Source organism: Necator americanus, chromosome X, assembly GCF_031761385.1.
Source record: "Necator americanus strain Aroian chromosome X, whole genome shotgun sequence".
In the NCBI taxonomy this organism is placed as follows: domain Eukaryota; kingdom Metazoa; phylum Nematoda; class Chromadorea; order Rhabditida; family Ancylostomatidae; genus Necator; species Necator americanus.
In genome coordinates, this window is record NC_087376.1 from 17630381 (window position 1) to 17656302 (window position 25922).

Genomic DNA, 25922 nt, shown 5'->3' on the forward strand with positions numbered 1-25922 from the left:
CCAAGGCACTGAGCAGCCGAAATCTGGGAGCCTGAATAAGAACCTCTTAACACAGGGAAATTACATACAATGGCAATAGCACAATATATACACTACGACATGAACTAACATAGTTAACATGTCTACGGCTCCGACACACGTGAGACAGATGATGCTGATGATATTTAGTTTCATAAATCAAAATATTATAGTCAATAAAAAGGGTAGCTCTCATGGTATGATGGATCCCCACATGCTTCTACACTGTTATGACATCTCTTACTATGCTTCCTTCTTGTATTGTTTGGAAGGGAGATTTCCTCGTAGATACCTCAGTAAAGGTATATATAAAGATTCAACATGAATAACACCTCACAGTTTTGACTTAGAGGTCTGTCACCTCGCTTTTTCTTTATGAACCAGGAGGAACCGGTACTGTCATTTTTCTCAGAATGCGCCTTCCATGTTGTCCTGGGTGAATCCTGTTGAGGTGATTTTATTTATGGTCTTCAAAAGATTTTACTGTACAAATAGACAGATCGAGGAGACATGAACGTTATTTGTGTGCAAAGCAAGTGGATCGTTTATTGTTTGGAAATCCTTCTGTATTTTTCAACTTTTCCGATTTTTTTTCCAGATAGCTGCGTGGTCGATCCACAAATATATACAATCACTACATGGAAACGATGTAGGAAGCACTCCAAAGCTCCCTATGTTTTATACTCCAGTTGATGAGGTGAATTCATGTCTTATTTGAAGCACTATTTTATTAATGATAGGCTCATGTTCAGGTTGATATATCTGTGGAAATGTGTGGTGTAAAGTTTGAAAATCCGTTTGGTCTAGCATCAGCTCCTCCGACCACTTCTGGGCCAATGTGCCGTCGAGCCTTTCAGGAAGGTTGGGGATTCGTCCTAACGAAAACGTTTGGTCTTGACAAGGTTGTATTTCTATTTTCGTCATAGAGATAAGTATATAGTCGGGACAAAGCGACATGAAGCACGTTGCAGTTGCGTTAGCGGCGGCGCTCGTGCGGTAGAGCGTAGCGGTCAGGATCGAGGGAGTACCCTTGCTAGCACCATTCGTCGCTACAGCTCGCGATGATCTCACCTCGATTCCAACCGCTTTCGTTACCGCTTCGCTTTGACTCATGCAACTGCACCGTGCTTCTTGTCGTTTTGACCCAACTATATATTCAGATGTCACAGAGACAAAAAATATCTTGCTTACTTCATGATTATTTTCGCTGCTCATAGGATCTCGTCACAAATGTCTCTCCCCGAATTGTCAGAGGATCAACAGTAGGACCCATCTATGGCCCTAATCAGGTGTAATAAACAAATAATCCTTGAAATCAGGCTTATTTTTTTCTACCATGGCGCTGAAATCATGTGAAACATTCGCTGATTTTAGGGTTCTTTTTTGAACATTGAGTTGATTTCTGAGAAGTCCAGCGCATATTGGTTACAATGTATCAAGGAACTTAAACACGACTTCCCTACGAAAATTGTTATTGCATCTATCATGTGCACATACAATGAAGTAAGTAGCGAACATTCCACCTTTTAAAAACAGCGACCTCATCTGCAATGAGCTTCTTGCAACCAGATCTGGATTCGATTTATTTTGTTCCAGGAAGACTGGGTCCTTCTGGCTAAACAGTGTGAGGATGCGGGTGCAGATATTCTAGAACTTAATCTATCCTGTCCACACGGAATGGGAGAAAAAGGTACTTTTCAGGTTTCCTACTTCTTTATTTATTTCAAAGTTTCAATGTACAATTCCTTCATGTCATGCAAGTCAAGTATGAGCAATATTCGTTGCAAGCAAAACTTTGTATATACATTTTCTAGGCATGGGTCTTGCTTGCGGACAGGACTCAAACATTGTTAAAACAATCTGTTCGTGGATTAGTAAGACTGTGAAGGTAATAGATTTGTTCATTAATATGTGGGGTTTAGAGCAGGAATTCTGCAGAAGATTTAAACCAACAAACAAGGATATGCTGAAGAAATTTCACGTTACATTCTAGCGTTGTTAACTGTGATCATGAATCGCTAGTGATTTAAGCCGGCAGAGTCGTGGAACTGTATCGCATTTGAAATGTGTTACCGTGTGTGTTTGTTGTGTGGCCTATTCGAACTGTTGAACGTGGATTAGGTGGATTTTTAGTTTTTTTTTTCCTGCAGTTAGTATATTATAGTGGTTGTAATGTCAGCAGCGGTTATGAAGATGTAAAGTGTATTCGAATCTCTTTCTCGTATGTCTAAGCAATTTCAAGACTAGTGGATGATATTTACGTCTAGGAATGGGAAAATTTGACTAGTCAAGTACTTCTAGAATCTTTTTAGCATTGTATATAAGTATTTCAAATTGTTGGAACACTCAGTTTCTGATAGAACATAACTGAATACCAGTAAAAACTTATGAGACATCATAAGTTGAAATAGTTGGGTGAGACTGTGAATTTCACTATACATCAACACTTTGGTCAAGGCAATAGGTATGTGAATGAGTAAAATGTCGATTCCTTGACCAGGCTTAACATTCTGAAGAAAAAAGATTTGAACATATTTCCAATTTTTCGTGTGTCGTATGGTCTCTTTACCCTAGTTATCACCATTCTCTGGTGATCTGGAGCTAGTGGTTCTGGCATGCTTATTAATATGTCCTTAAATTATTGCAAAGAATCGGCGACAGACTGCAACTAAAATACATCCCAAAGGAGAAATCCACGGATCTCCTTCAGTAGAGGGATCACAGCAGATTAGTAGTGAGGCTAGATGGCACGTCACCAGGGCAGATAGGAGGCTAACCGGAACCAGAAGCGACCTTGTACCTGCCCTGAGACGGGGGTGAATTCAGCGGATGGACTCCCTGTTTCTGTTCTGCCTGGACTGACCCATGTCATCCTTGTATCCCGCACCGCACGTCGGTCCAACCAAAAACCTGTAATCAAGTGACTGGAGGTGCAAAGGAGGGGGCTTGGAGTCTCCAACAAATAAGCTCCATTTTTCTACTCTGGGAGTACCCAGTGTTCCAAAAACACATGAAACTAGAGGCTTGCAACCTGTCCCTGTGAAAGGACTAGTATGGCAATCTGCACTTATAACGCACGTACACTTGCATCAGAAGCGCCCATTAAAGATTTGATAATGCAAACCAGGGAAAGTAAGTACGACGTCATCGGAGTGACCGAGACGAGATGATGCCACCCTCTCAACGTCGTATATGAACCTAGAGAAGAACTGTTCTTAATAACATGCGACAGTAGAGGTGTTAGTGCAGTTGGCGTCCTTGTCAACACGAGTATGGGAAAGGACATTGATTATTTTGAACAATTTACGACTCGAATCTGACGTTTGCAGATGAGAAGACGTAGTTCGTTGACTATCTTCGTCGCTTACGCTCCAACATCGAGCTACAAAGGAATTGCAGCTTTCTATATGGAAAAGTTTTAAGAAATTTCGCAGAGGAGGCCACACCGAGACCACACCGTGAAATCGTCGTTAATGATGTTAACGCCAAAAGTGATCTCAGAAAAACGCCTGAAGAGTTTTACATCGGGACCAGAGGACTAGAAACGATAAAGTTTTCTTCTAGTTTATCATAACAGCAAAAGCCATGGAAATACGCAATTTCAGAAGCCCTCTTAACGCAGAGCTTAAGTCGCCTGGTGGAGGGTACCGTAACAAAATCGACCGCAGTAGTAGTATCGCCAGTAAAAAGATCTGCTCGAGGAATGTTGTTGTTGTACCGGAGTTTTACATGGGATCGGACCATAATCTCCTTCGAGTAGGATTTTCCTTCACACGTAAGGAAGAAGAGGCTGCAAAGTTCGGAGAGCGAAGTCTCTGTACCATCATTAACTGGGACCTCTTCGCTACGATGGCCAGCTTTCGGGAAGTTACTGCAATGGACAACACCGACAACGAATATGATCAAATTGTAGGACATCTTCACGAGTGTGCATGTAAGGCGATGAGTATTAAAACTACCAAGGGGATGATTGTCTCCGGAAACATTTGGGCTAGTGCTTTAACCTGGAACTGCCCCAGTTCTAGGCAAACACAAATTCAAGTCCTGCCTCGCAACAGAAAGAACGTTCGCTATGCTCGTCGAGAGTTCGCCAATCGCAAAAAAAGATGACTTCTCTTAGAAGCTCAAACGAAACTGCCACTGCATCGAGGAAACTTAGATACTTAGATGACCTGTGTTCACTAGAAGTGCGGGCCCCAGAATCTTTTCTACTCGTTTCGTTCCGTCGCTATTGTCTTCCAAGATGTTCTCAAGTTTCCTAAGTAACGTTGAAGACGTCCTTGAGCCGTATCCAGCGGAGCTCTCAGCTGGTCTATCAGTGTAGCAAACACATCACCCCATCTCGTAGGCTCACTCCCTTGATGGCGTTTAGCATCTCTTGGGATTCCCTCCAGCGTTTTTTTAGTCCATCTATCGTCGATTCTTCTCACAATGTGACAGGCCCATTCATGTTTTCCTTTCAATATATATTCCGCTGTTTCGCGAAGACGAGACATTCTTCTTAAGTCGGAGCTGTAAAGGACGACTAGGTGTCGTGTGCGCCGGTTAAACTCCAGAAGACATCTCTCAAGAGCTCTGTGGGTAGTGAGTAGTTTCCTAGACATGGCAGCGGTGTCTGCCCACACCATTGCTGGAACAACTGGCGAATCGCATAAATGAACACGAAGATCTTAGTATGTCAGCTGATCATTCTTAGTCCCCTGAATGGGTGCAAATGCTGTCCACGCTGCTCCTATCCTTCTATTCAGTTGTTCCTTCAAGTCGTTCTCCATATTCATAGAATGTCCGAGTCCGAGGTATACAGATGACGAAGTTTCCACGATTTGGGAGCCTCCATGTTGCACTCCTCCGTTCTCGCGGTAGACGTTCTTCATGAACTCTGTCTTCTTTCTGTTTATTCGCAGTCCTATTCTCTTCCCTGCTTCGTTCAATTCATTTAGCATCGTTTCTGCTTCACTGGTACTGGTCGAAAAGAGAACGATGTCGTCCACGAAACGAAGAGGTTGTAGAGGAATCTTCCAGCAACACGTATGCTCCTTTCTTCCCGAAAAAATGATTTCATTATCCATTTCAATACAGCCGTGAACAGCTTCGGCGATATAGTATCGCCTTGTCGTACCCTCTTTCCAATGGGTGAGATAAGAAAAAGAAAAAAAAGCTGGAAAAAATGTATCCTAGTGGAGCATCGATCGTATCAATTGACTAATGCCCTTGCAAGCAACGTGTCCACACTTTGATCAACCAGCGCTGACAGTATTGCATTCGTTTCTACGCTGTCGAAGGCTTTCCCACAGTCGATGAAAATTAGAACATAGGGTGGGCGGTATTCCCGCAAACCTCTATGACCCGCGACAGCTCTGGATGTGATTCAAGCAACTGAACCCCTGACAGAATCCATCTTGTTCTTGAGGCTGGGCTACATCCAGCCTCTTAGATAAGCGCGTGAGGATGATCTTGATAAATACTTTGTGCAACGCGATCAGCAATCATATCGGAGTGTAGTTTCGAAGGTCCTATCGATCACCTTTCTTGTGAATAAGAACGGTTGGAGAGATCCTCTACTAGTCTGAGATCCTTTCTTTCTGAGGGTAGGACGTCATGTGCGCCGCTAAGATTACATGAATTGGACCAGCCCAAAGAACCTCTGCTGATATAAAATCAGGTCCGGGGGCTGTGCCAGGTTTCATGGTCTCAATAGCGACTCATACTTCGTGGTGTAGCTTCACCAGTGGGCATAATCGGGCTTGACACAGGAATTGATGAACGGAAAAGGTTCGAGTAGAACCTCTTCGTAATTATTTCCATTTCACGACGAGAAGAAGTGCGAGTCCCGTCTTCGCTCAGCAAAGCTGCTAGCCAAATATTATATTATTAGAGATCCCCGTGGCACTTTTTTAGACGTGCCCTTCTTTGTGCTGCTTCCAGAATCTTCTGCTGTATTTCGAAAGATCCTCCTGCAACGCCTTTCTGCAGCTAGTGTTTGCTACTAACCGCTCAATGTGCGATGCATTCGGATCAAGCCTCAAATCCCTTCTTCTTCCCAACAATTCCTTGGTGGTCTTCGAAATTCAATCCAAGTTTGTCGTGCGCGGCTTCGAGGCACGTTCAGCACAGGCTCGTAATCCCCTGAGCAGCATCTCGTAGTCCACGTTTGGGTCCTTCTCGATGTGCTAGTCTCCTTGGGACAAGGAGTCCTCGAGTACGCAATCGTCGTAGACGACTTCTTTTCTCCTTCGTTGCCGATAGCAGATGTTCTTTCCCACCGTGTAGCTAAGTCGTACTCCGCCACGAAGGAGACGGTGATCAGAACCACTACAAAAGGATGGTGCTACCGAGATGTCGAGTAGACACTACCTCCGCTTGGTCAGTATATGGTCGATCTCCGCACGAGTCGCGCCATCGGACGTCTCCCATGTCCACCGACGATGATCTTTTTTCATGAAAAGAGAGTTCCCATGAAATAGGCGAGTGGCGGACAATAGCAAGGCGAGACAGTTGCTATTTTTATTCCGCTCCCCCATTCTAAATCTGCCAATCCTGTATTTCTCTTCTGTAGCCTTTCCTAGTTTTGCTTTGACGTCCCCGACAACGAAATTGTAGGAGGACTTTGCGTTGCGAACCACTTCCTCCAGCTCCTCGTAAAACGCGTCAAATCCGGAATCACCAGCTGCTGATTTTAGAGAGTAGCAGCTGATGATGCTGATAGATGTTTGGGGCAGAGGGCGGAGGCAAAGAATGGCTAGACGATGGGACAGGATCTCGCAAGATTCGACAAAATGGACGACAAATGGGTGCACAACAAAATCAACACCGCATTTCGCGACGGAACCTTTTCTCCACGAATGTCTAGTGTACCTTCATTCGTCTGTCGTACGTCGCTCCTTCTGCACTTGGTTTCCTGCAGAGCAATCACGTAAAATTTGATACGCTCTGCAGCTCCGAGAAGTACATGCAGGTCAGCGTCTGTGAACACTGTTCTCGTATTGTGAGTACACAGTCTGAGACAGTCTTCATGGCGGGTTGTGTGTGTCTACTTGATCCAGAATCAAAGACGTCCTGAGCAACCTGAGATTTGATTGCCTCTCACCCGTCGCCATACCGTCCGACGTCTGAGACGGCAGGGCCCAGTGTGCAGGGTACTGAGGCAGTGAATATGCTGAAGTAGCAAAAAGACTTAGCCCCAAATTAAGCAACCTTGCCATGGCAAGCTTAGCTTTCCATAGGTCGTCGTCCAACCTATAAGGATATAAGGAAAAGTAGCAATGTCGCATGTGTTGAAGTCCTTTTCAGCTTGGGAGATGCTGCCAAAGAACGAAAGCCGCTGTGCATCGCAGTTCGAGTCACTTCCACGCCACTATGAGGAGGTAAACCGTTGTGGAGGGCATTGAGAATTGAGAAAAGGGATGGAGAAGATCATCCACGACTTCTATTTTGTTTTTTTGACAGCCATGTCCACTTGACTTCTTAGCATCGAAGGGTCTTCAATCTAGTGTACGACATGATATCATGTCGGTAACGACTCGTCACTATCCTGACAGGATAAGATTTGAACTGGAAGATCTTCCGCCAGTCTTTATCAAAACTCTGACGAGGCTGTTTACATGTACATTCCGGAATGCAAGGTTCGTAATCAGTAGAAGACCAGCAAGACCGTGTTGTTGTATGATAAGGATTATTGTCATAACATTGCCAACTGTCGGCAAATCCGCTTACTATCAGTCATCTATGAGCTTTTCGCAAGTGATCCTTAACAGGATTCAAAGTGATAGATGAGGGACGGCTAAGCGAGCAAGTGATTTTTCGAAAAGGATTCAGACCAGACCATGTAGACCATATTCACACTGTTTCGAAAAAAAAAACTCGAGGTATTGAGAGAGTGCAAGATGCTTCAGTGTCTAACCTTTAATCCACTTAAAGAGCTCCTTTGACTCAGTTGAGGGAAAGCGGTCATGGAACCTTTGACAGTCAAAGGGAGCCAACCAAAAGCCAATCTTTGCCTACCTTTGTCGCTTACGCTCTAAAATCTGCCTACGAAGAAGAAGGAGTGAAAGCTTCCTAAATGGATCTGGAGAAGTTCTACAGAGAAGACCATACTTTACACAAAGTCACTGTTGGTAATTTCAACGCCAAAACTGGCCCAAGAAGAATGCCTGAGAAATATTTCCTTTCACACGAAGAGGAGAGCAAGCCGCATAGTTCAGAGAGTAAAGTCCCAGAACTATCATTGACTGTGATCTCTTCACTACGCTAACCGGCTTTTGGACAGATTCCAAAATGGACAACATCGACTAGGAAAACGACCGGCTCGTTGAACACCTCCACAACTGCACTCTGTCCAGAAACTCTTGAGCTGATGCGCCAGCGTGGAGCAGCGCAAATCGCAGACAAACAGAAACTCATGGGGCAACGCTTTGCAGAGAGGCTATAGAAGAAGACTTTAAAGAGAGAAGATCAGAAGTGTTGGCTAAAACAGTAGAGGCGGCTGAAGGCATCGACTAAGCTCGTCGAGATTTTGCCAATAGCAAGACGAAAATGACTGTTCTTCGTAACCCAAATGCAACAACGAGAGGGGAATGAAGAAGATTATCTACGACTTCTACTCTCATCTCTTCGACAACCATGTCCACTTGCCTCCTCACCATCTAAAGGAACACGAACGTCATTCTAGAGGTTCTTCCGTCTGAAGTACGATATGCTATCATCTCGATAAGAAATCGCACGGTACCGGTCCCGACAAAATGAGATCAGAACACCTAAAGAACTTTTCGCCAGCACTGATCAACACTCTAGCGAGGCTCTTTACACGTCGTCTGTCGGAATGCAAGTTTCCCAAATTAGCAAGACTGTGTAACTGTAAGAAGGGAAATCCACACGAAATCGACCACTATCGCCCAATCTGCTTACTATCCGTCATCTACAAGCTCTTTACAAGAATAATCCTAAACAGGAAAGAAAGAACATTAGATGAAGGACAGCCATGCGAGCATGCAGGGTTTCGAAAAGGGTTCACTACGATTGACAACATTCACACTGTTTGGAAACTAATCGATGTATTGCGAAAGTACGAGATCCCGCTATGTCTAACCTTTATCGACTTGAAGAATTCAGTTGAGACAGAAGCGGTCATGGAATCCTTGGACGACCGAGACGTCCGCACTCAGTGCAGAAGAAAGTTTGAGAGCTGTAGAGTAACTTCACGATAATTCCGCTAAAACATCATCGACGTGAATAGAAGGATCCGACAGCATGACACAATTCCGTCTGAAGTATTCACGGCGACTCTCGAGAGCGAAATGCGAAAGCTGGAGTGAGGCGATATGGGAGTGAAGCTTGGTCAGCAACTGCACATTCTACGCTTTGCTGATGACATCCAGCATTACCCAAGCGAAAAGAATGCTTGCCAAATTCGACAAAACATGGGGATGCGTCGGGCTTCAGCTTAATCTGCAAAAGACGATGTTCATGCGAAACGGATTAGTCACTGATGCTCCATTTATGCTCAGCAGAACAAACATGTCCGAATCACTAATTTACGTTTATCTGAGTCTGAAAATGAACATGAAAAGCGACTTAACCCTCTGCTTGAGGGGGAGAAAACGACCGACTTGGGAAACGTATGAGCAAGAACAAGGAAAGCAAAATGAAATGGGCGTGACACGCGATACACTTCAGCAAAAACCGTCGGATCTGAGCGATAAGCGACTGGGTTCCACGCGATATTAATCGCACTACAGGAAGACCGCCGACCCGATGGTCAGATTTTTTTTACAAAGTCCTTCAAGAAAAATTTCGACGCTTTTCGTGTACCACGCGAAAGGAGAAATCACTGGGCAACTCTGACAAACGATTGGGACAAATAGAAGGATTACTGGCACCAGCTTGACAAGCTTGAAGAACAACGGGAGTCAAAGTGATCAAGGTGAAGACTCTGAGAAGTCTATAATTGGTATGAAACTGCGTCATCGACCGGCAGGTGCAACAGGGTCGCCACCTTCGCAACGCGTCAACTTGAGTGAAAACGTTTGCCGCCGATTGCGCCTTTCTACGGGAAAAAATCCTTCGAGACACCAGGGTTAGGTTTATTAACCAATGGCTTCCGTTATGAAATATGAAAATTCAGATTCCATTCTTCCCCAAGATGACGCCCAATGTTACTGATATTCGTGCCATAGCTGCTGCCGCCAAAGATGGAGGAGCGAGTGGTGTAACCGCTACAAACACAGTGTCCGCGCTTATGTACATGAAAGCAGATGGAACATCTTGGCCAACAGTAGGAGAGGAAAAGAGGTCGGCAAATTGTTGTTATAGTCTATATCTTACTACATCTTCTTGTTACAAAGTAGCGTTGTATTTTTCTTTGCCTGATCTTCGTCGGTGTTGTTTTTGATGTGAGAATATTATTTTCAAACGATCAATGTTCCGCTGAGAAGTCAATTCTTGACAGTGCTCAGAAATATTCTTAGTCTCCGTTTGTAAAATACAGGTGCGGCTGCAGGTGCAGGTATTTACACTCTTTACACTCGGTATAAAACTTGTTGCACCCCGTTGATGCTTCCACTAGTTCTCTGAATTGCTTTGTTTCTAGGGTACTTCTGAGATCTTAGTTTGAAGGGATTTGATTTCTGCACCATTGTTTTTTGTAATTGTGCACGATTTTCATCCTTCGTAGTTAAAATAGAAAGAGGAACGTTCTTCCTAATTCTCCCGTTAGTAGTAACCAGTCTGAATGTCCGGCTAAAGCCGGACTTCAAACTTTCGGTGATTTTATTGATTGACTTCACTGATCAATGAAAGTTAATAGTAGTGGTGTTTTCTGTAAAATTAGAAAATTGTAAAATTGTTTTTTTTTACAACGCTTTCCTTCTCTTCTATGTATTATAAATTAAGGCGAAAGGTTACGGAGTTTTCCTTCTTCGTCAATTCTACATTTGAAGAATATTCGACCATCAGCTACAAATACTCCTTCGATGCCAGAATAATGTAGATACAATTTGGAAGCATTACTCGAAGTATGGGTATTCCTCCTGATTTCCCCCAATAGTTATCACAGAGTGATGTTTTAACATTAAATGACGTGAAAGACATTATCCTACTGATAAAGATAACGTTCCACGTCAGATCATATAAACATCTTGCTACTATTTAAGCAGCCACTTGCATGCGTGTTTCCACTTTCTGAGAACGGCATGCTACAAACTTGAGGCGAAAGAAGAAGGAAATAGGCACACAGAGTAGTCATAAAGGTGAAGAGCAAAGCGCCAAGTGGTTACGGCTATTAAACGGCTGCAACTATTTACCTTTTGCGTCATGCACACTAATTTATTGCGCTCCAATGACCGGGTCCACCGACGCCGGTGGATCCGTCGCACCCCATATTAATGCATTCTGGCGCCGTTAGACCCGTCGCACCCTCTTCTATAGGTATCTGGCGCCGGCGCGCCAATGCAACACCGCGGGACCCGTCGCAACCCATTTTATAGCTATCTGACCCCAGCGCACCAATCCGACGCCGGGTGGACCCGTCGCACCCCCATTTTCGAATTTCGCGACACACAGACAAACACACACACATACACATACACACACGGACTTAGCTCGTTATTATATATCATGATAGTTCCTCCTTACTAAATGGCACCTTCTGAAAGTCGTCGGTCTGCTGGAATTGGACTGCTACTTCACTTTCTAAATCACAAATAATGTCTGTATAACTGTACATAATTAGCCTTTATCTAGGACGGATTTTGGGATTTTATTATGATTATGATTACAACAAACATTGATCATGTACTACTGCACAACAAAATGGGATAAAAAGTTGAACTCTCACGAACTAAAAGGAGTCCTAGGAACAAAATAATTTAAATAAGTGAAGAAAAAGAACCTTGTTATTACTGTAATTATGCTCCTCCACTACTATCATGCTATATAACAGGCTTATTCTATCATGTGTGTGCGTGTCTGTGTTTGTGTCAGTCACGAAACTCCAGAAAGCAGTGAGACGGGGTCCCACGGTATCGAGTCGGTGTACTCCCACCAAAAAGTGATAAACTGTGATGAGACGGGACCCGGGTCCATAACACACGTCGTCGAATTGGTGCGCCAGCCCCAGAAGTCGATTATAGTGGTGAGACGGCTCCAAGGCGTCGAAATGGTGTACCCCTGCCAAAAGTGATTAAATAGGGTGAGACGGGTCCCGTGATGCCGAGAAATTGTTCCGGTCTCGGAACGTAATGATTGTGATGTTTATGTTATCAAACTTTCCTCTTCTTCTCGGACCATATGGCAGCCCGCTTGTGGCGGCAGTTGCTCCTTTGTATACACGGGAGACAGCTGACATTTTCTGTGGCCTTAGCTACATTTCAAAAAAAAATCTACCACTGAGCACCATTTCTTCTCTTCGATTAAAACCCCATTTTTCGTGAGCCACCCTAACTCACACGCAAATCTTTCTGCTAACTCTTTTCTGTTTTTTGACAACTTGCTGTGTAATATCGTGGAAGATGTCTTTGTTTTTTTCATACATACCCTCTGGCGCATAGCGCCAAAATTCTTCAGCTATTTCTAGAGAAGTTCTTACTCTACAAAGAAGAGCGCAACCAAAATGGCTCTAAGAGGAAAAGTTTGAGGCACATTTGATCCCTATCAAACTTATAAAAGGTAGTATAAAAACTATCGAACAAAGCAGAAATTCTTTACAGTCACTGATAGACAAACCGCAGATTGATTATAATGATTCCAAAACAAAAGGCAACAAAAAGGATATCGAAAAAGAAGGAAATCGAAAGTGAAACAAAATTCACTGGAATCATGGCAAGAGCAAATGAAATTATATATATATATATATATATATATATATATATATATATGTATATATTATATACATATATATAATATATACACATAATAATATATATATGTATATATATATATACATATATATATGTATATATATGTATATATATACATATATATACATGTATATATATGTATATATATGTATGTATATACATATATATACGTATATATATGTATATATAGCATATATATACATATATGTATATATATACGTATATGTATATATATATATGTATATATATACATATATATATATATATACATATATGTATATATATATGTATATATATACATATATGTATATACATATGTATATATGTGTATATATATGTATATATATATGTATGTATGTATGTATGTATGTATGTATGTATGTATGTATGTATGTATGTATGTATGTATGTATATATATATATATACATGGTAGAAACAAGAGACACCGAAGCAGCAAAACAAGCTGATAAATTTGCAAGGAAGTTGCGAATAAAATTACACAGAAAGAAAAGAATAGTAACACATCTTGAAAATGCTAATAATCGATCGCCACAAACGGGAAGTGCCAGAACGGCAACATATCAAAGAAATAATGAGACTTTCAGCCCAGATGACGCAATATGGCTATCAGAGGATCATTCTGATACTAGCACAGATGCGATCGAAGAAGAGTCCATATGTAGAACTCTCAACAAAAAAAAAGCCAAATGAAACTCCCTAGATTTTGGGAAGATAAAAGATTTTCCGAGTGGTAACAAACCTATAAACAGAGCAAAGATCGTGCAGAAACTAATCGAATTTCCATGTGCAAAAAATGATGTCAAAAATTGCACAAATACTTTCGACGAAATAAGAATAGTGATTAACCAAATGTTATCGTCGGGCCAGAATATACCCAATACGAAAGATGTTATGTGGACAGAAAAAATACTGGAAAAGTTCCCGTACAATGTTGTGAAAAACGTCTTATTACCTATCCAAGAAATAGAAGATTTGAAAGTAGAACACGTTATGGAGCAACTCGAAAAAGAGGTCAACACTAAAAAAAATTGGTTGAATCAAAATTAAAAGGTCGTTTTAAGACCAAAAACACAGAAATGAAAATGAATCGAACTCTGCATGGGTCAGAGACAAGGAAAAATTATAGACAGTGCATTTTCTGTGACAGCTCTGAGCATTCCGCGCATAATTGCAAAACTGTAGCAGATATCCAACAAAAGAGCGTTGTGATTGACTGCAATCGCTGCTAGAAATGTTTCGGCTTCCACCATAAAAACAATGTGGTAGACTAAACTGTCCTCTGTGGACGGATCCATCATCAAAGCTAATTCTTTACAGGAACGTCCGAGAATGTAACAAATTAGCCATATTGATTGCGCTCTGGCAACAATGCCGCAACAAACAACAGAAGACTTTTCGCTGCCGAAATACGAGGGAGTAGTGCCGGATTGCGCTGTCGCACTTCGAATGATTTTTTTTCAACGAGGTCAAACTTCGAATATACATTATTGAAGATCAATTTCAAAGTGATTCTTTCGTGAAAGTCGATTCAAACGACAATACTAGAAAAGGCCAAGTAGTGCTCATGACCGCCGCAGCTAATATGTGGAGTAACAAAACACTCCACTATGAATATTTATGCTCTAATATTTTTTGATACTGGTGCACAGAGAACTATAATAAACTAACGTACAGCAGACGAATTTGCAATTCCAAGTCAAAAAAACAGGAATATCCATCATTTCTGGCTCTGGTGGCCATACTGAGAAATTTAAAACGTTCTTTGTTCCATCGAAATTCTCTACAGTTTTTGGAAAAGATTTATTTAAAGGTATCTCATTACGAATCTGACGTGGTATGGATCTCCGATGGACAAACTCCATGCTAGGTCATAGATTCGGGATCAGGGGTGGTCCCGCTCATCGCTCACTAGTGATAAATAATAAAATAATAATAATAATAAATAAATAATAAAAAAGAATAATAATAAATAATAATAACAATAATAATAACAATAAAAACAAATAAAAATATAAACCTAATAAAAAACGGCGTGAAAGATTCCGTTTCTCACCGGCGCACACAACACCTAGCCGTTCTTCGCAGCTCCGACTTAAAGGCATCACCCCACGAATCTGAGGTGGTACGGATTTCAGGTGAAATATTCGTATACGGGATCGTAGATTAAGAAAAAGAGGGTGATTCCGTCCATTTCCTCCTAATAAAAAAACCGCCTGGAAGATACGACTTCCAGCGTTCCGGCGCGCTATTTTCTACAACGAGTTCGATTGGAGCGCGCCAGCCGTATGCCCGCGCCGCATCTTCCGGGCCGTTTTTTATGCCAATTAACAAGAAATGGACGGAATCGCTCACCTCTCCATAATCTACGATCCCGTATACGAATACTCCAGCTGAAATCCGTACCACTTCAGATTCGTGATGCCTTTAAGAGGAATGTTCTGTCTTCGTGACCCAGCGGAATATATATCGAAAGCAAAGCATTGAGTCAAACCAAAGCATTGAGTAGAGCATATGGCAAAGCATAGAGCATAGAGTGGGCCGGTCACATTATGAGAAGAATCGACGATAGATGGACTAAAAAAACGCTAGAATGGATCCCAAGAGATGCTAAACACCCTCGAGGGAGACCGCCAACGAGATGGGGTGACGTGTTCGCTACACGGATGGACCAGCTGAGAGCTCAGCTGGTTACGGCTCAAGGACCTCGTCAACGTCACTCGCGAAACTTGAGAACATCTTGGATGACCAAGGCGAGGGAACGAAACGAGTGGAAGAGATGCTGGGGCCGTACGTCCAGTGAAGACGGGCCATCTAAGTATCTATGTAGTAAGTATCTTCAAATACTGATTAAAGTACATAACAAAAACCAAAATAGCAACCATAATGAGAGTGAACCGAGTACTTCACAATCAGGGTTGCCATACTCAGTCGATTCGGAACAGAATCATACACAACAATACCGATTGATAAAGCCTCCGCAGGCATCTCTACCGAAGTTTCACTAAGATGTTGAACAGTTCGCCGAGCACTGGGCGATTTTCGAGACACTAGTTCACAAACCCTCCACAACGGTTTACCGCCTCATAGTGGCGCGGAGGTGACACTGGACGTTCGTCTCGCCGGGCCGTTGTCCGCCGCTCGCCTCTTTCCTGGGAACTCTCTTTTCATGAAAAAAGATCATCGTCGGTGGACATGGGAGACGTCCAATGGCGCGACTCGTGCGGAGATCGACCATATACTGACCAAGCGGAGGTAGTGTCTACTCGACGTCTCGGTAGCACCATCCTTTTGTAGTGGTTCTGATCACCGTCTCCTTCGTGGCGGAGTACGACTTAGCTACACGATGGGAAAGAACATCTGCTATCGGCAACGAAGGAGAAAAGAAGTCGTCTACGACGATTGCGTACTCGAGGACTCCTTGTCCCAAGGTGACTAGCACATCGAGAAGGACCCAAACGTGGACTACGAGATGCTGCTCAGGGGATTACGAGCCTGTGCTGAACGTGCCTCGAAGCCGCGCACGACAAACTTGGATTGAATTTCGAAGACCACCAAGGAATTGTTGGAAAGAAGAAGGGCTTTGAGGCTTGATCCGAATGCATCGCACATTGAGCGGTTAGCAGCAAACACTAGCTGCAGAAAGGCGTTGCAGGAGGATCTTTCGAAATACAGCAGAAGATTCTGGAAACAGCACAAAGAAGAACGAGTCTAAAGAAGTGCCGCAGGGATCTCCGCGAATATAATATTCCGCTAACAACCTTGCTGAGCGAAGACGGGACTCGCACGTCTTCTCGTCGTGAGATGGAAATCATTACGGAGAGGTTCTACTCAAACCTTTTTCGTTCATCAACTCCTGTGTCAAGCCCAATCATCCCTACTGGCGAAGCTCCACCACGGATTCTCCCTTCGGAAGTACGAATCGCTATCAAGAGCATGAAACCTGGCACAGCCCCCGGACCTGATTTTATATCAGCAGACTTTCTTCGGGCTGGTGGCCATCCGCTTCATTTAATCTTAGCAGCGCACGTGACATCCTACCTTCAGAAAGAAAGGATCCCAGACCAGTGGAAGACCTCGCGAACCGTTCTTATCCATAAGAAAGGTGACCGAGAGGACCTTCGGAACTACCGTCCGATATGCTTGCTGAGCGTGTTATACAAAGTGTTCACCAAGATCATCCTCACGCGCATATCTAGGACGCTGGATGAGGCTCAGCCTCAAGAACAAGCCTGCCCCTTGTTCTAACCTTCGTCGACTATGAGAAAGCCTTTGACAGCGTAGAAACGAATGCAATACTGTCAGCGCTGGTCGATCAAGGTGTGGACGCGTCGTATGTGAGGACATTAGCCAACCGCTACGATCGATGCACGACTAGGATACAGCTTTTCCACCGTCCTCACCATACCCATTGGAAAGGGGGTACGACAAGGCGATACTATATTGCCGAAGATGTCGCGGCTGCATTGCAATGGATAATGAAATCACTACCCTGGGAAGAAAATGGCATACGTGTTGATGGAAGATTTCCCTCGAACCTCCCTTTCGCGGACGACATCGTTCTCTTTTCGAGCAGTACCAATGAAGCAGAAACGATGCTCAACGAATTGAACGAAGCAGGGAAGAGAATAGGACTACGAATAAACAGAAAGAAGACACAGTTCATGAAGAACGCCCACTGCGAGGACGGAGGAGTACAACTTGAAGGCTCCCAAATCGTGGAAACTCCGTCATACGTATACCTCGGACGTTCTATGAACATGGAAAACGACTTGAAGGAAGAACTGAATAGAAGAATGAGAGCAGCATGGGCAGCATTCGCATCCGTCAGGGAAGCTACGGACCAACTGACGGACCAAGATCTTCGTGCCCATCTGTTCGACTCGACAGTCCTTCCAGCGCTCTGTTACGCAGCGGAGACGTGGGCAGACACCGCGGCCACGTCTAGGAAGCTACTTACTACCCACAGAGCCCTTGAGAGATGTCTCCTGAAGTTTAACCGGCGCACACAACACCTTGCCGGTCTTCGTAACTCCGACTTAAGAGGAATGTCCCATCTTCGCGACCCAGCGGAATGTGTCGAAAGCAAAACATAGATGGGTCGGTCACATCATGAGAAGAATCGACGATAGATCGACTAAAAGAACGCTAGAGTGGATCCCAAGGGACGCTAAACGTCCCCTAGGGAGACCGCCAACGAGATGGGGTGACGTGTTCGCTGCACGGATGGACCAGCTGAGAGCTCAGCTGGATACGGCTCAAGGACCTCGTCAACGTCACTCACGAAGCTTGAGAACATCTTGGATGACATTGGCGAGGGAACGAAACGAGTGGAAGAGATGCTGGGGCCCGCACGTCCAGTGAAGACGGGCCATCTAAGTATCTAAGTAAGTAAGTTCACAAACGCAAGGAGCTAAATGTTATAGAAAACATCTAGCTATTCAAGCAGAGCTTGAGAGGCAGAGCTCAGACTGCCACAAAAGGCATAAAACTAATTCCAGAAATCTACAACTGGATCATAAAAGCATTGCAGTAAAGTAATGCAATAAAACTACAAACAGGTCTCAAATAGTGCAAAAACTATAAATATGAGACCAGGAAGCAACTCAACAGATGGTTGTTCAGCTGTTTTTGATCAAATGAAAGTCTTGGTCAACCAAATGATATCGGCAAGGTATGATGTGGGAAATACCTAAGATCCCATATGGCGCGAAACCATCTTAGCAAAATTTCCACAGGACATCATAATATCTGTAATGATATCTGACCAAGCACTCGAATATCTTATGGCGGATATGGGTGCAGTTTTGAAGACTTTGACCATGCGCTCATATATTCCGCCTTGTCAGAGTGCAAAGGACGAAATAAATTTGAAATGGATGTCGCGATAGGAGCAGTAGTTAAGCAGGTTAGAACGCCTAAACGAAAGGTTCTGGACCGCAGTTGTAGAATGGATGTTTTGAGTGACTCTTTCTTTGGGATAACCAGGGAATGACGGAAGCCAAAACGAAGTTGCGTTTTCCCTTCCGCAGCACACCCAAGCTTGTTTATCACTCTTTTGACTTCGTTCTGCTTCCTGATATCCAGGCTTGTTGTCAGAGTTTGCGCTATTCCAATATGATGATTTTCTTTGTGTTTGTGAGACTGTGAAGTGAGGTTATCCGTGGAGTTTAATGTTCGTATTCGTGATTTCTTCTCCATTTGATTTTTTTTCTGAAAATTGCGCTTAGTCGTCTCGTCGTGTTGCCATCTGGATGCCATCTTCGTCGTGTTGCCATCGTAATGTAGTTCGGCATGTTGAGATGAGATCCCGTTTTGTTTGCGATTTTGGTTTTGATATTGAAAAAGAATGTACGGCTTATTATCATCACTCGCAGCAGCTTTCTCCATCTGCTGAATTTGGTAGCTTTGGTAGCGATGGCGATTTCTTCCTTTAAAGTGTCTATATCAGCATCGATGGCGTAGTTGACCATATCGGTCTGGAGAGAAGTGTCGTCGCTCTCATTTTTAAGGCACTGTTCTTTAATTAGTTTTAGGAAGAAGGGACCGTTCCACCATTGGTCAAATTTTAGCAGCTCTTCAATGTTTGTCCCTGTACTTCAAATGTCTGCTGTACTGGAACTGGAAGGGACGTGTCGGATGATGGTGGCATTCATTTCAGTGGTCTTTACTCTGTTTTGTATAAATATAGGTAGTCTTTTTGTAGTTTTAACCTTCCAGCTTTCAAATCAGAGATATCGTTCATCAATTTGGATGTTCATTTCTTTCGTGATGTACTTCATCAGTTTCGATCTTAACGTGAGCGCACTGAGCTCGAGGCGAGGAATTGTGGATTGGATTCCTATTTAGTGGATATAGTCGTGTTTGCGATTCATAGTTAGGCAACAGCACTGTAGCCTGCTTAAGATACATAGGTGAAAATGTGAAGTCGCAGGTTCTTGTTTTGTTTATCCTCGGACGGCTCCGATCGTCTTCTCTGTCATTTTTATCATGGATAAGAACGGTTTGTAAGGTCGTTCACTGGTATAGGAATGCTCTTCTGAAGGATTTCACGTGAATTAAACCGATAGGACGGCCATCAACTCGGAGAAGGTCTAGTTATATAAAATCAAGTTAGGAGGGTGTGCTAAATATCATGCTTTCGATCGCAACTCGTACTTCTAAAGGAGATACGAGTTCAGGGATAGTGACTCACCAGCGGATTTTGGGTTCGAAACAGAAAAATCCAAGTAGAACCTTTTCGTGGTCATTCGTTTCACGACTAGAAGAGGTGCGAATTTCGTCTTCGTTCAACAAGGCTGTGAGTGGAATATTATTGCAGCAGGATATTATATTCGTGAATGTTCCTACTAGCGATAGGTTTTTGAAATGATGGACTTCTGAAGCCACAACCTTCAAGTTCTGAAATGCCTAGCTTCCGGTAAACTGTGGGGAAGCAAATGTATATGGTCACTAAAATTATCAAAAGACGAAATAATAGATGTCCTTCTACATCCGCTTTCTAGATGCAACTGATATTTCATTTGGATTCCGAACGAAGGTAGTGTTTATTACTGGCGAAGTTTCGGTGGACATAGCGAATGCTCATTCCCACTTCTAGACTTTCAAATAATATTGATCCTCTTCTCTCTTGGAGGTATTAGTTCTCTGATAAGGTTTAGAAGTTTACGCGACTCTTTGTTGTCTATCGACTTGTCTGGTTCCACGCATATTAGCTTGGGAAATCACAGGAATGGTGTGAGTATTAGGGTAAGAAACTGTAGGAACGGGTTTCTCTCTGTAAACTTCAGGGTATCGGATCTTCTGGTACTCCTGTGGCATGTTGATAGCTGGTCACTGTCTTTTTCAATGTTGTCATTCCGATAACTTCACAAGAACTGGCTAGTGCAACGAAAAAATCTTAACTGATGGTGGTCTCGGGACTCCGCTTTTCAAATTTGCCGCTTCTTCCCTCCCCTTGAAAACAGTATTTTTACAAGAAAAAGCTTTGTTTTGCATAATAAAGAAGTCGTTAACTTCTGGGGATTATAAAAAAATGTAATAGAGAAAGAAAAGAGTTCTTGAGCGAATGTGTGCAAACACATTTGGATTGGCCCTGCTTTAATAGTGATGTGCTTGATGTGCATTCTATTACAGGACAACCTATGGTGGTATGTCTGGTTCCGCAATTCGTCCTATTGCCCTTAGAGCTGTGTCCGCCATAGCAGGACATTTGAAGGGATTTCCTATTATGGCTACCGGTGGCATCGAAAGTGCCGAGACTGGACTGGCTTTTCTGAACGCTGGAGCTTCTGTTCTTCAGGTATGAACTTCTACTGAAGCTTTTTCTATTATTCAATGGTGTGACCATTTACAAAAACGCTTCTAAGGTATTTCAAATGCAGCCCCAAAAGAAGGGTGGTACCAATTGATCGACTCGGAAGGATGAAAAGTTTACCTAACTTTGAGCACTATCAATCAATCGAAAGTGCTGACAGAGTGGTTACCTCCCTACCACACCTTCTTTTACACAGAACAGTGAACGCACTTCGAGCTGCACGAGTTTTTCTGTTTTACTACGGTTATATTCCTATCAAAGGATACGCATTGTCAGAGGTTTCAAAGCTGATTCTGTAGCAAGCAGCAGATTGGTTGAACTCGATGCGTCTTCGGAGTAAATCCTGATCACTGTGTTCAAGAAATTCATCTTCAGTCTAACTATTTGGCTTTTGTTGCATACATAAACATACACATGTGCGAAGATAAAGCCATCAGCAGGATTTAGTTGATTGAGCCAGCGCTCATTTACATTGATTTCTCACCTTTTTTCGCTCTATCCTAGTTTCCGCCATTGCGGCGAAAACGGCAGGAGAAATGGTGCCTTTTTACCAGACATCCTATCTTAAATGATAAATAGATGACTACCTACTTCAAATCTTACAATAGTGAACGCATGTGGGACAGTTCCTTAAAAACCCACAGCTGATTGAATACAGGCGAATCTGTGCATGCAGAAGAGGTTGTCAGCGAACAGCAGCCATATCCTATACCCGCTGTGTCATTTGGCTCATGTCATCCCACTGAAGTCATACGTGGTGTTTCCAGTGCAATAACATCGCAAAATTTGCTTCTAAGAAAGTAAAGAGAACATGAAGGTAGCAGGATAGTAAATGTGAGGAAGTGGAAAATGAAGAAGAGATACCGGAGTTTTTCTAGAGGTATTAGAGTATTAGGAATAAACTGAAGACTGACTGTTTACTGAACAGGAAAAAAGTGACTTCATTCTTTGACTCCATGAAAAGTGCCAATCACCACCTAAAGTGAGAGTGAAAGTGAATATAAGCTAAAGACAAATTTTTAGGCAACTATCCAGCATAGCTTGTAGTTCGTTTCGCATAAATGCAGGAGTAAGCAGTCATAATTTATCGTTCAATCCTTCGGAAATCTTATTCTTTCCTCTATAACTTATTTTCTACTTGCCGTTTAGCCAGCAATAGCTTGACATAACAACTTGACTTAACAAACGATACCCTCAAACACAGCTATGCAGTTGGTATGGTAATGACTATCTACGGACTTGTGCCCATAAGATACACCAAGGAACATACCGTGCTTCTGCGAGATATTTTTCGCACTACTAGACGTGGCAAAGAATCAATCGAACAGGAAAAACAGTAACTTTTGATTTATTATTTTAAATATACTGAGGAGTAAAATAAGACTGCAAATAAGAAAATAAGAATCTGAATAACAAGATAAGGAAAATATCCAAGTATCTGAAACTTCAACTATAGTGTTATACCTCGAAATCTACCGATAGTTCAACGTTGCTGTTCTTCACCTTTGTGATTTTGAAAAGTGATAATTAATCACCACTGCACGTTTATACATCTCCGCTAATATTTCGTGAGATGGATAGGACATTAGGTAGGAACACCACTATGGCCTGCTGATGTTGCTAACCACTGCACAGCGCTATTACTAATCATCGTTGCCAGCCACGTCCTCTAAAGATACGTTGTCGCAGAAATGTGGGCTCCTGACAATGCGCATCTACCATGTCTATCACATTGTTCCATCTTTTTAGAATGTGACCCTCCCAGAAGGGGAACGGACAAGAGGAACCTGTATGATATGCCGCCGTGTGTCTGGAAGGCTAATGAGCATTGATAATTGCACCGCGCGGCTCTTGACAGCATCATTGTCGCTACATCATAGTGAGATTTTGTGCAGAGAATAGATGGAAAAGAAGCGATAAAACGATGTAGAAAATAAAAAAAGTTCAAGGAATTACACAAAGTCTTATTAGGTGAAAAAATACAAGCTACTACTAAAATATTTGACATGCGTTCAATACAAATGTCATATCATGATAGAAATTTGACTTTGAAAATAAATAAAATAAAATGTTTCTGAGTTGGATAGGAGGATTTACTTCATCTCCTTATTTTTAAAGGCATCACTCCACGAATCTGAGGCGGTACGCATTTTAGGTGGAGTATTCGTATACGGGATGGGAGACTATGGAGAATGGGGTGATTCCGTCCATTTCTTCCAAATTGCCGTAAAAACGGCCCGGAAGATACGACTTCATTCGTTTTGGCGCACCATTTTGTACAAGAGGTTCGATTGGAGCGCCGTCTTCAGTCTTGTGCGGCGCCGCATCTTTCGGGCCGTTTTTTACGGCAATTAGCAAGAAATGGACGGAATCACCTCCCTCTCCATAGTCTCCCATCCCGTATACGAATACTCCACCTGAAATCTGCATCACCTCAGATTCGTGGGGTGATGCCTTTAAATAAGAAGTACTCAATTTGTTTTATTCATATCACAACGTTCTGCTTGAATTCACTTTTTACTACTTGCTCTTTGTTTTCTTCCCTATTTGCAATTTCATCGCTCTGACGCAAAACGAAGGTCATCTGCAGCGTTGGCTGGATGACAGGAGAGGTAGGCTCTAGATGGTCGTAGATGGTCGTGAAGGTTACCCAGCTGACGCAGCGACAGCCGTATTTACGTTGAGGCCCACGGCGCGGCACGCATGTCAGCAACGGTCAACCAATTTTCGCGGGCACCTCTTGTCCGCACCGCTTTCAGAAATATGGAAAATTCCCAGACCAGAGAAGCTGAAAGGCTGAGACTTAAAGAACAAATGCACAGCGGATTTAATGTTAGTGAAGAGATTAAACAGTTCCTGCTTCTGGAAATGCACAAGAGCACAGAACGAACTCAGAACATAATCTGATGGGACAAGGTCTGGGAAATAGGGTGGGTGGGGAACTGTTTCCAAACCTAGGATCTCAAATTGACAGCGAGTGGCCGAAGTGCGGGCGCGCATTCCGGTCGCTTTATCGGATTGCAGCTGGCAGCTCGCGGTCTTGCCGCGTGTAAACTTCAGCTTCTGGCTGTCGTGCAGTAGCTCCCACCGTAGCAATCCCCGTGAGTCCGGATATTCTGTGCGTGGCAAGTCGTCAAAAGTGAAGCACTCGTCGAAACCAGTTGTTGACGATAGCTTTGGCAGTGATTCCCTCGCCCAACGCCTTGTCGATGTTGGCGGTGGCCTGGCTTGCCGTTTAGCGCTGCTTCCGTCCGTAGAAGAAGATCATTCGGAGATGACGTAGATCCCATTTGCATTACAACGGTGGCCCAACAAAGACGCGGCGCTCTTAAATACCTTTGCTTAGAAAGCTTCTATAATCACCTAGGTTTTACTTGAGCTTTAAGAAAAAAGTGTGTTTAAGCATTCAAACGTCAAATTTCTTCAGAAGGTAGAAAAATAAGAAGCGAAAATAACACAATGCTTATCGTCAAGGCTGTTCTCTCTCAGTTACTTGATGATATGAATGTGGTTTAGGGTAAAGTTGAGTCAGAAGACAGTTTTTTCATTAGCTCGTTAATTTCTAAGGGAAAATATCATTGATGGTAAAAGTTAACACTTCAACTGTCGCAGGCAACAACAACAAACAAAAAAAGCGAAAGATGTGGATATCTAGCTTGTCTGCTACTGAGAACTACAAAATTGGTTTAGACGTCTGACTTGGAAAAGGATGTTATACTTCATATAGCCTCTTCGTCATTCACAAATGTGCGACTGTTTTAATTAGGTGAATGTGGAAGCATCAGTGGAGACCTTTATTGCTATCTTTAGTTGCTCGTAATAATCACTTCGTGCGTTCTTAAATAAAAGGAAAACGTGATTTACTATTAAAGGGCAGCGTACCACGAATCTGACATGGTTAGGTATTCCTCAGGAAAAGCCAGAGATGGGATTGTAGATTTCGGGATCCGTGGTGGTTCACCTTTCTCCAGTCATCGTAAAAAAAAAGGGCTCCACACGCCGTTTTTACGACGATTTCAGCTGCAATGCGCCATTTTTGTGGTGCACGCGCAGTATCTATCTGCGAGCAGTCAAAAAATAATGAGGTCTCCTCACCAGCCTTTTCATTGAAAAATCGATGGACAAGCTGCTGAGGGGACCTGAACGTGTACAGAGAGGCCCGTTCTAACGTACCTCTTATGGACTAAAGCGTTTACCACGCCGTTTTTCACGACGATTAGGGGGAGATGAGCGGAACCACCCTGGATTCCCTAATCTGCAACTCCATCTCTAACTTTTTCCGCGGACTCCTCACCACGTCAGATTTCTGGTATGCTGCAAAATACAGCACTATGACAGTAAAGAATAGTAAGCGTGGAAGCAGCTCTCGACCATCGAACGAATCAAGCCTCACCTCTGGTCGTTCGCATCGAGAGTATCCTTGTGAGGCACGGGCTGACGTCGCAGTTTTTGGTATCGGCAGCGTCGTTCCATGTGTGTTTAGTGTCTGGTAGCTAGGATCCCCTCCTTGTGCTCTACGTGTGGGATCTTATAGATCCAGCCACGAACTCGCTTCGCGTTCATTGTTAGGAAGCCCTGCCCCCGAAAGAAACACTTACGGTATCGATCGGCCGACGTGCAAACACCATCACTTACAGAATGTTATCAAATTGGCAGACCTTTTTTTCTTGAATGGTTATTGTAATTCAAATTCTTTGGATTTTACGGAACCCTTTAT

General features: G+C 43.1%; 3 protein-coding genes across 5 annotated transcripts; all 3 read left to right on the forward strand.

Moving 5' to 3' along the window:
• Positions 1-442: 442 nt before the first annotated feature.
• RB195_023848 (uncharacterized protein) lies at positions 443-24488 on the forward strand (the record flags this gene model as incomplete). 3 transcript variants are annotated; one of them, XM_064211422.1, is made up of 9 exons in its annotated part: positions 443-469; positions 617-715; positions 771-920; positions 1236-1307; positions 1393-1521; positions 1615-1708; positions 1833-1906; positions 10139-10305; positions 10906-11002. In XM_064211422.1, 9 exons carry the CDS (start codon positions 443-445, stop codon positions 11000-11002), a joined length of 909 nt encoding a protein of 302 aa, XP_064067303.1. The 3 variants fall into 3 exon arrangements, with proteins under 3 accessions (XP_064067303.1, XP_064067304.1, XP_064067307.1); XM_064211424.1 differs by lacking the exons at positions 443-469; positions 10906-11002 and adding exons at positions 21025-21190; positions 24351-24488 and having other exon boundaries at positions 692-715; XM_064211423.1 differs by lacking the exons at positions 443-469; positions 617-715; positions 771-920; ... (4 more) ...; positions 10139-10305; positions 10906-11002 and adding exons at positions 18528-18562; positions 21025-21190; positions 24180-24488.
• RB195_023849 (uncharacterized protein) lies at positions 16693-17136 on the forward strand (the record flags this gene model as incomplete). The annotated part of the gene is made up of 1 exon (XM_064211425.1): positions 16693-17136. One exon carries the CDS (start codon positions 16693-16695, stop codon positions 17134-17136), a length of 444 nt encoding a protein of 147 aa, XP_064067305.1.
• On the forward strand, positions 17367-17984 carry RB195_023850 (uncharacterized protein; the record flags this gene model as incomplete). Its single annotated transcript, XM_064211426.1, has 1 exon — positions 17367-17984. One exon carries the CDS (start codon positions 17367-17369, stop codon positions 17982-17984), a length of 618 nt encoding a protein of 205 aa, XP_064067306.1.
• Positions 24489-25922: the final 1434 nt, after the last annotated feature.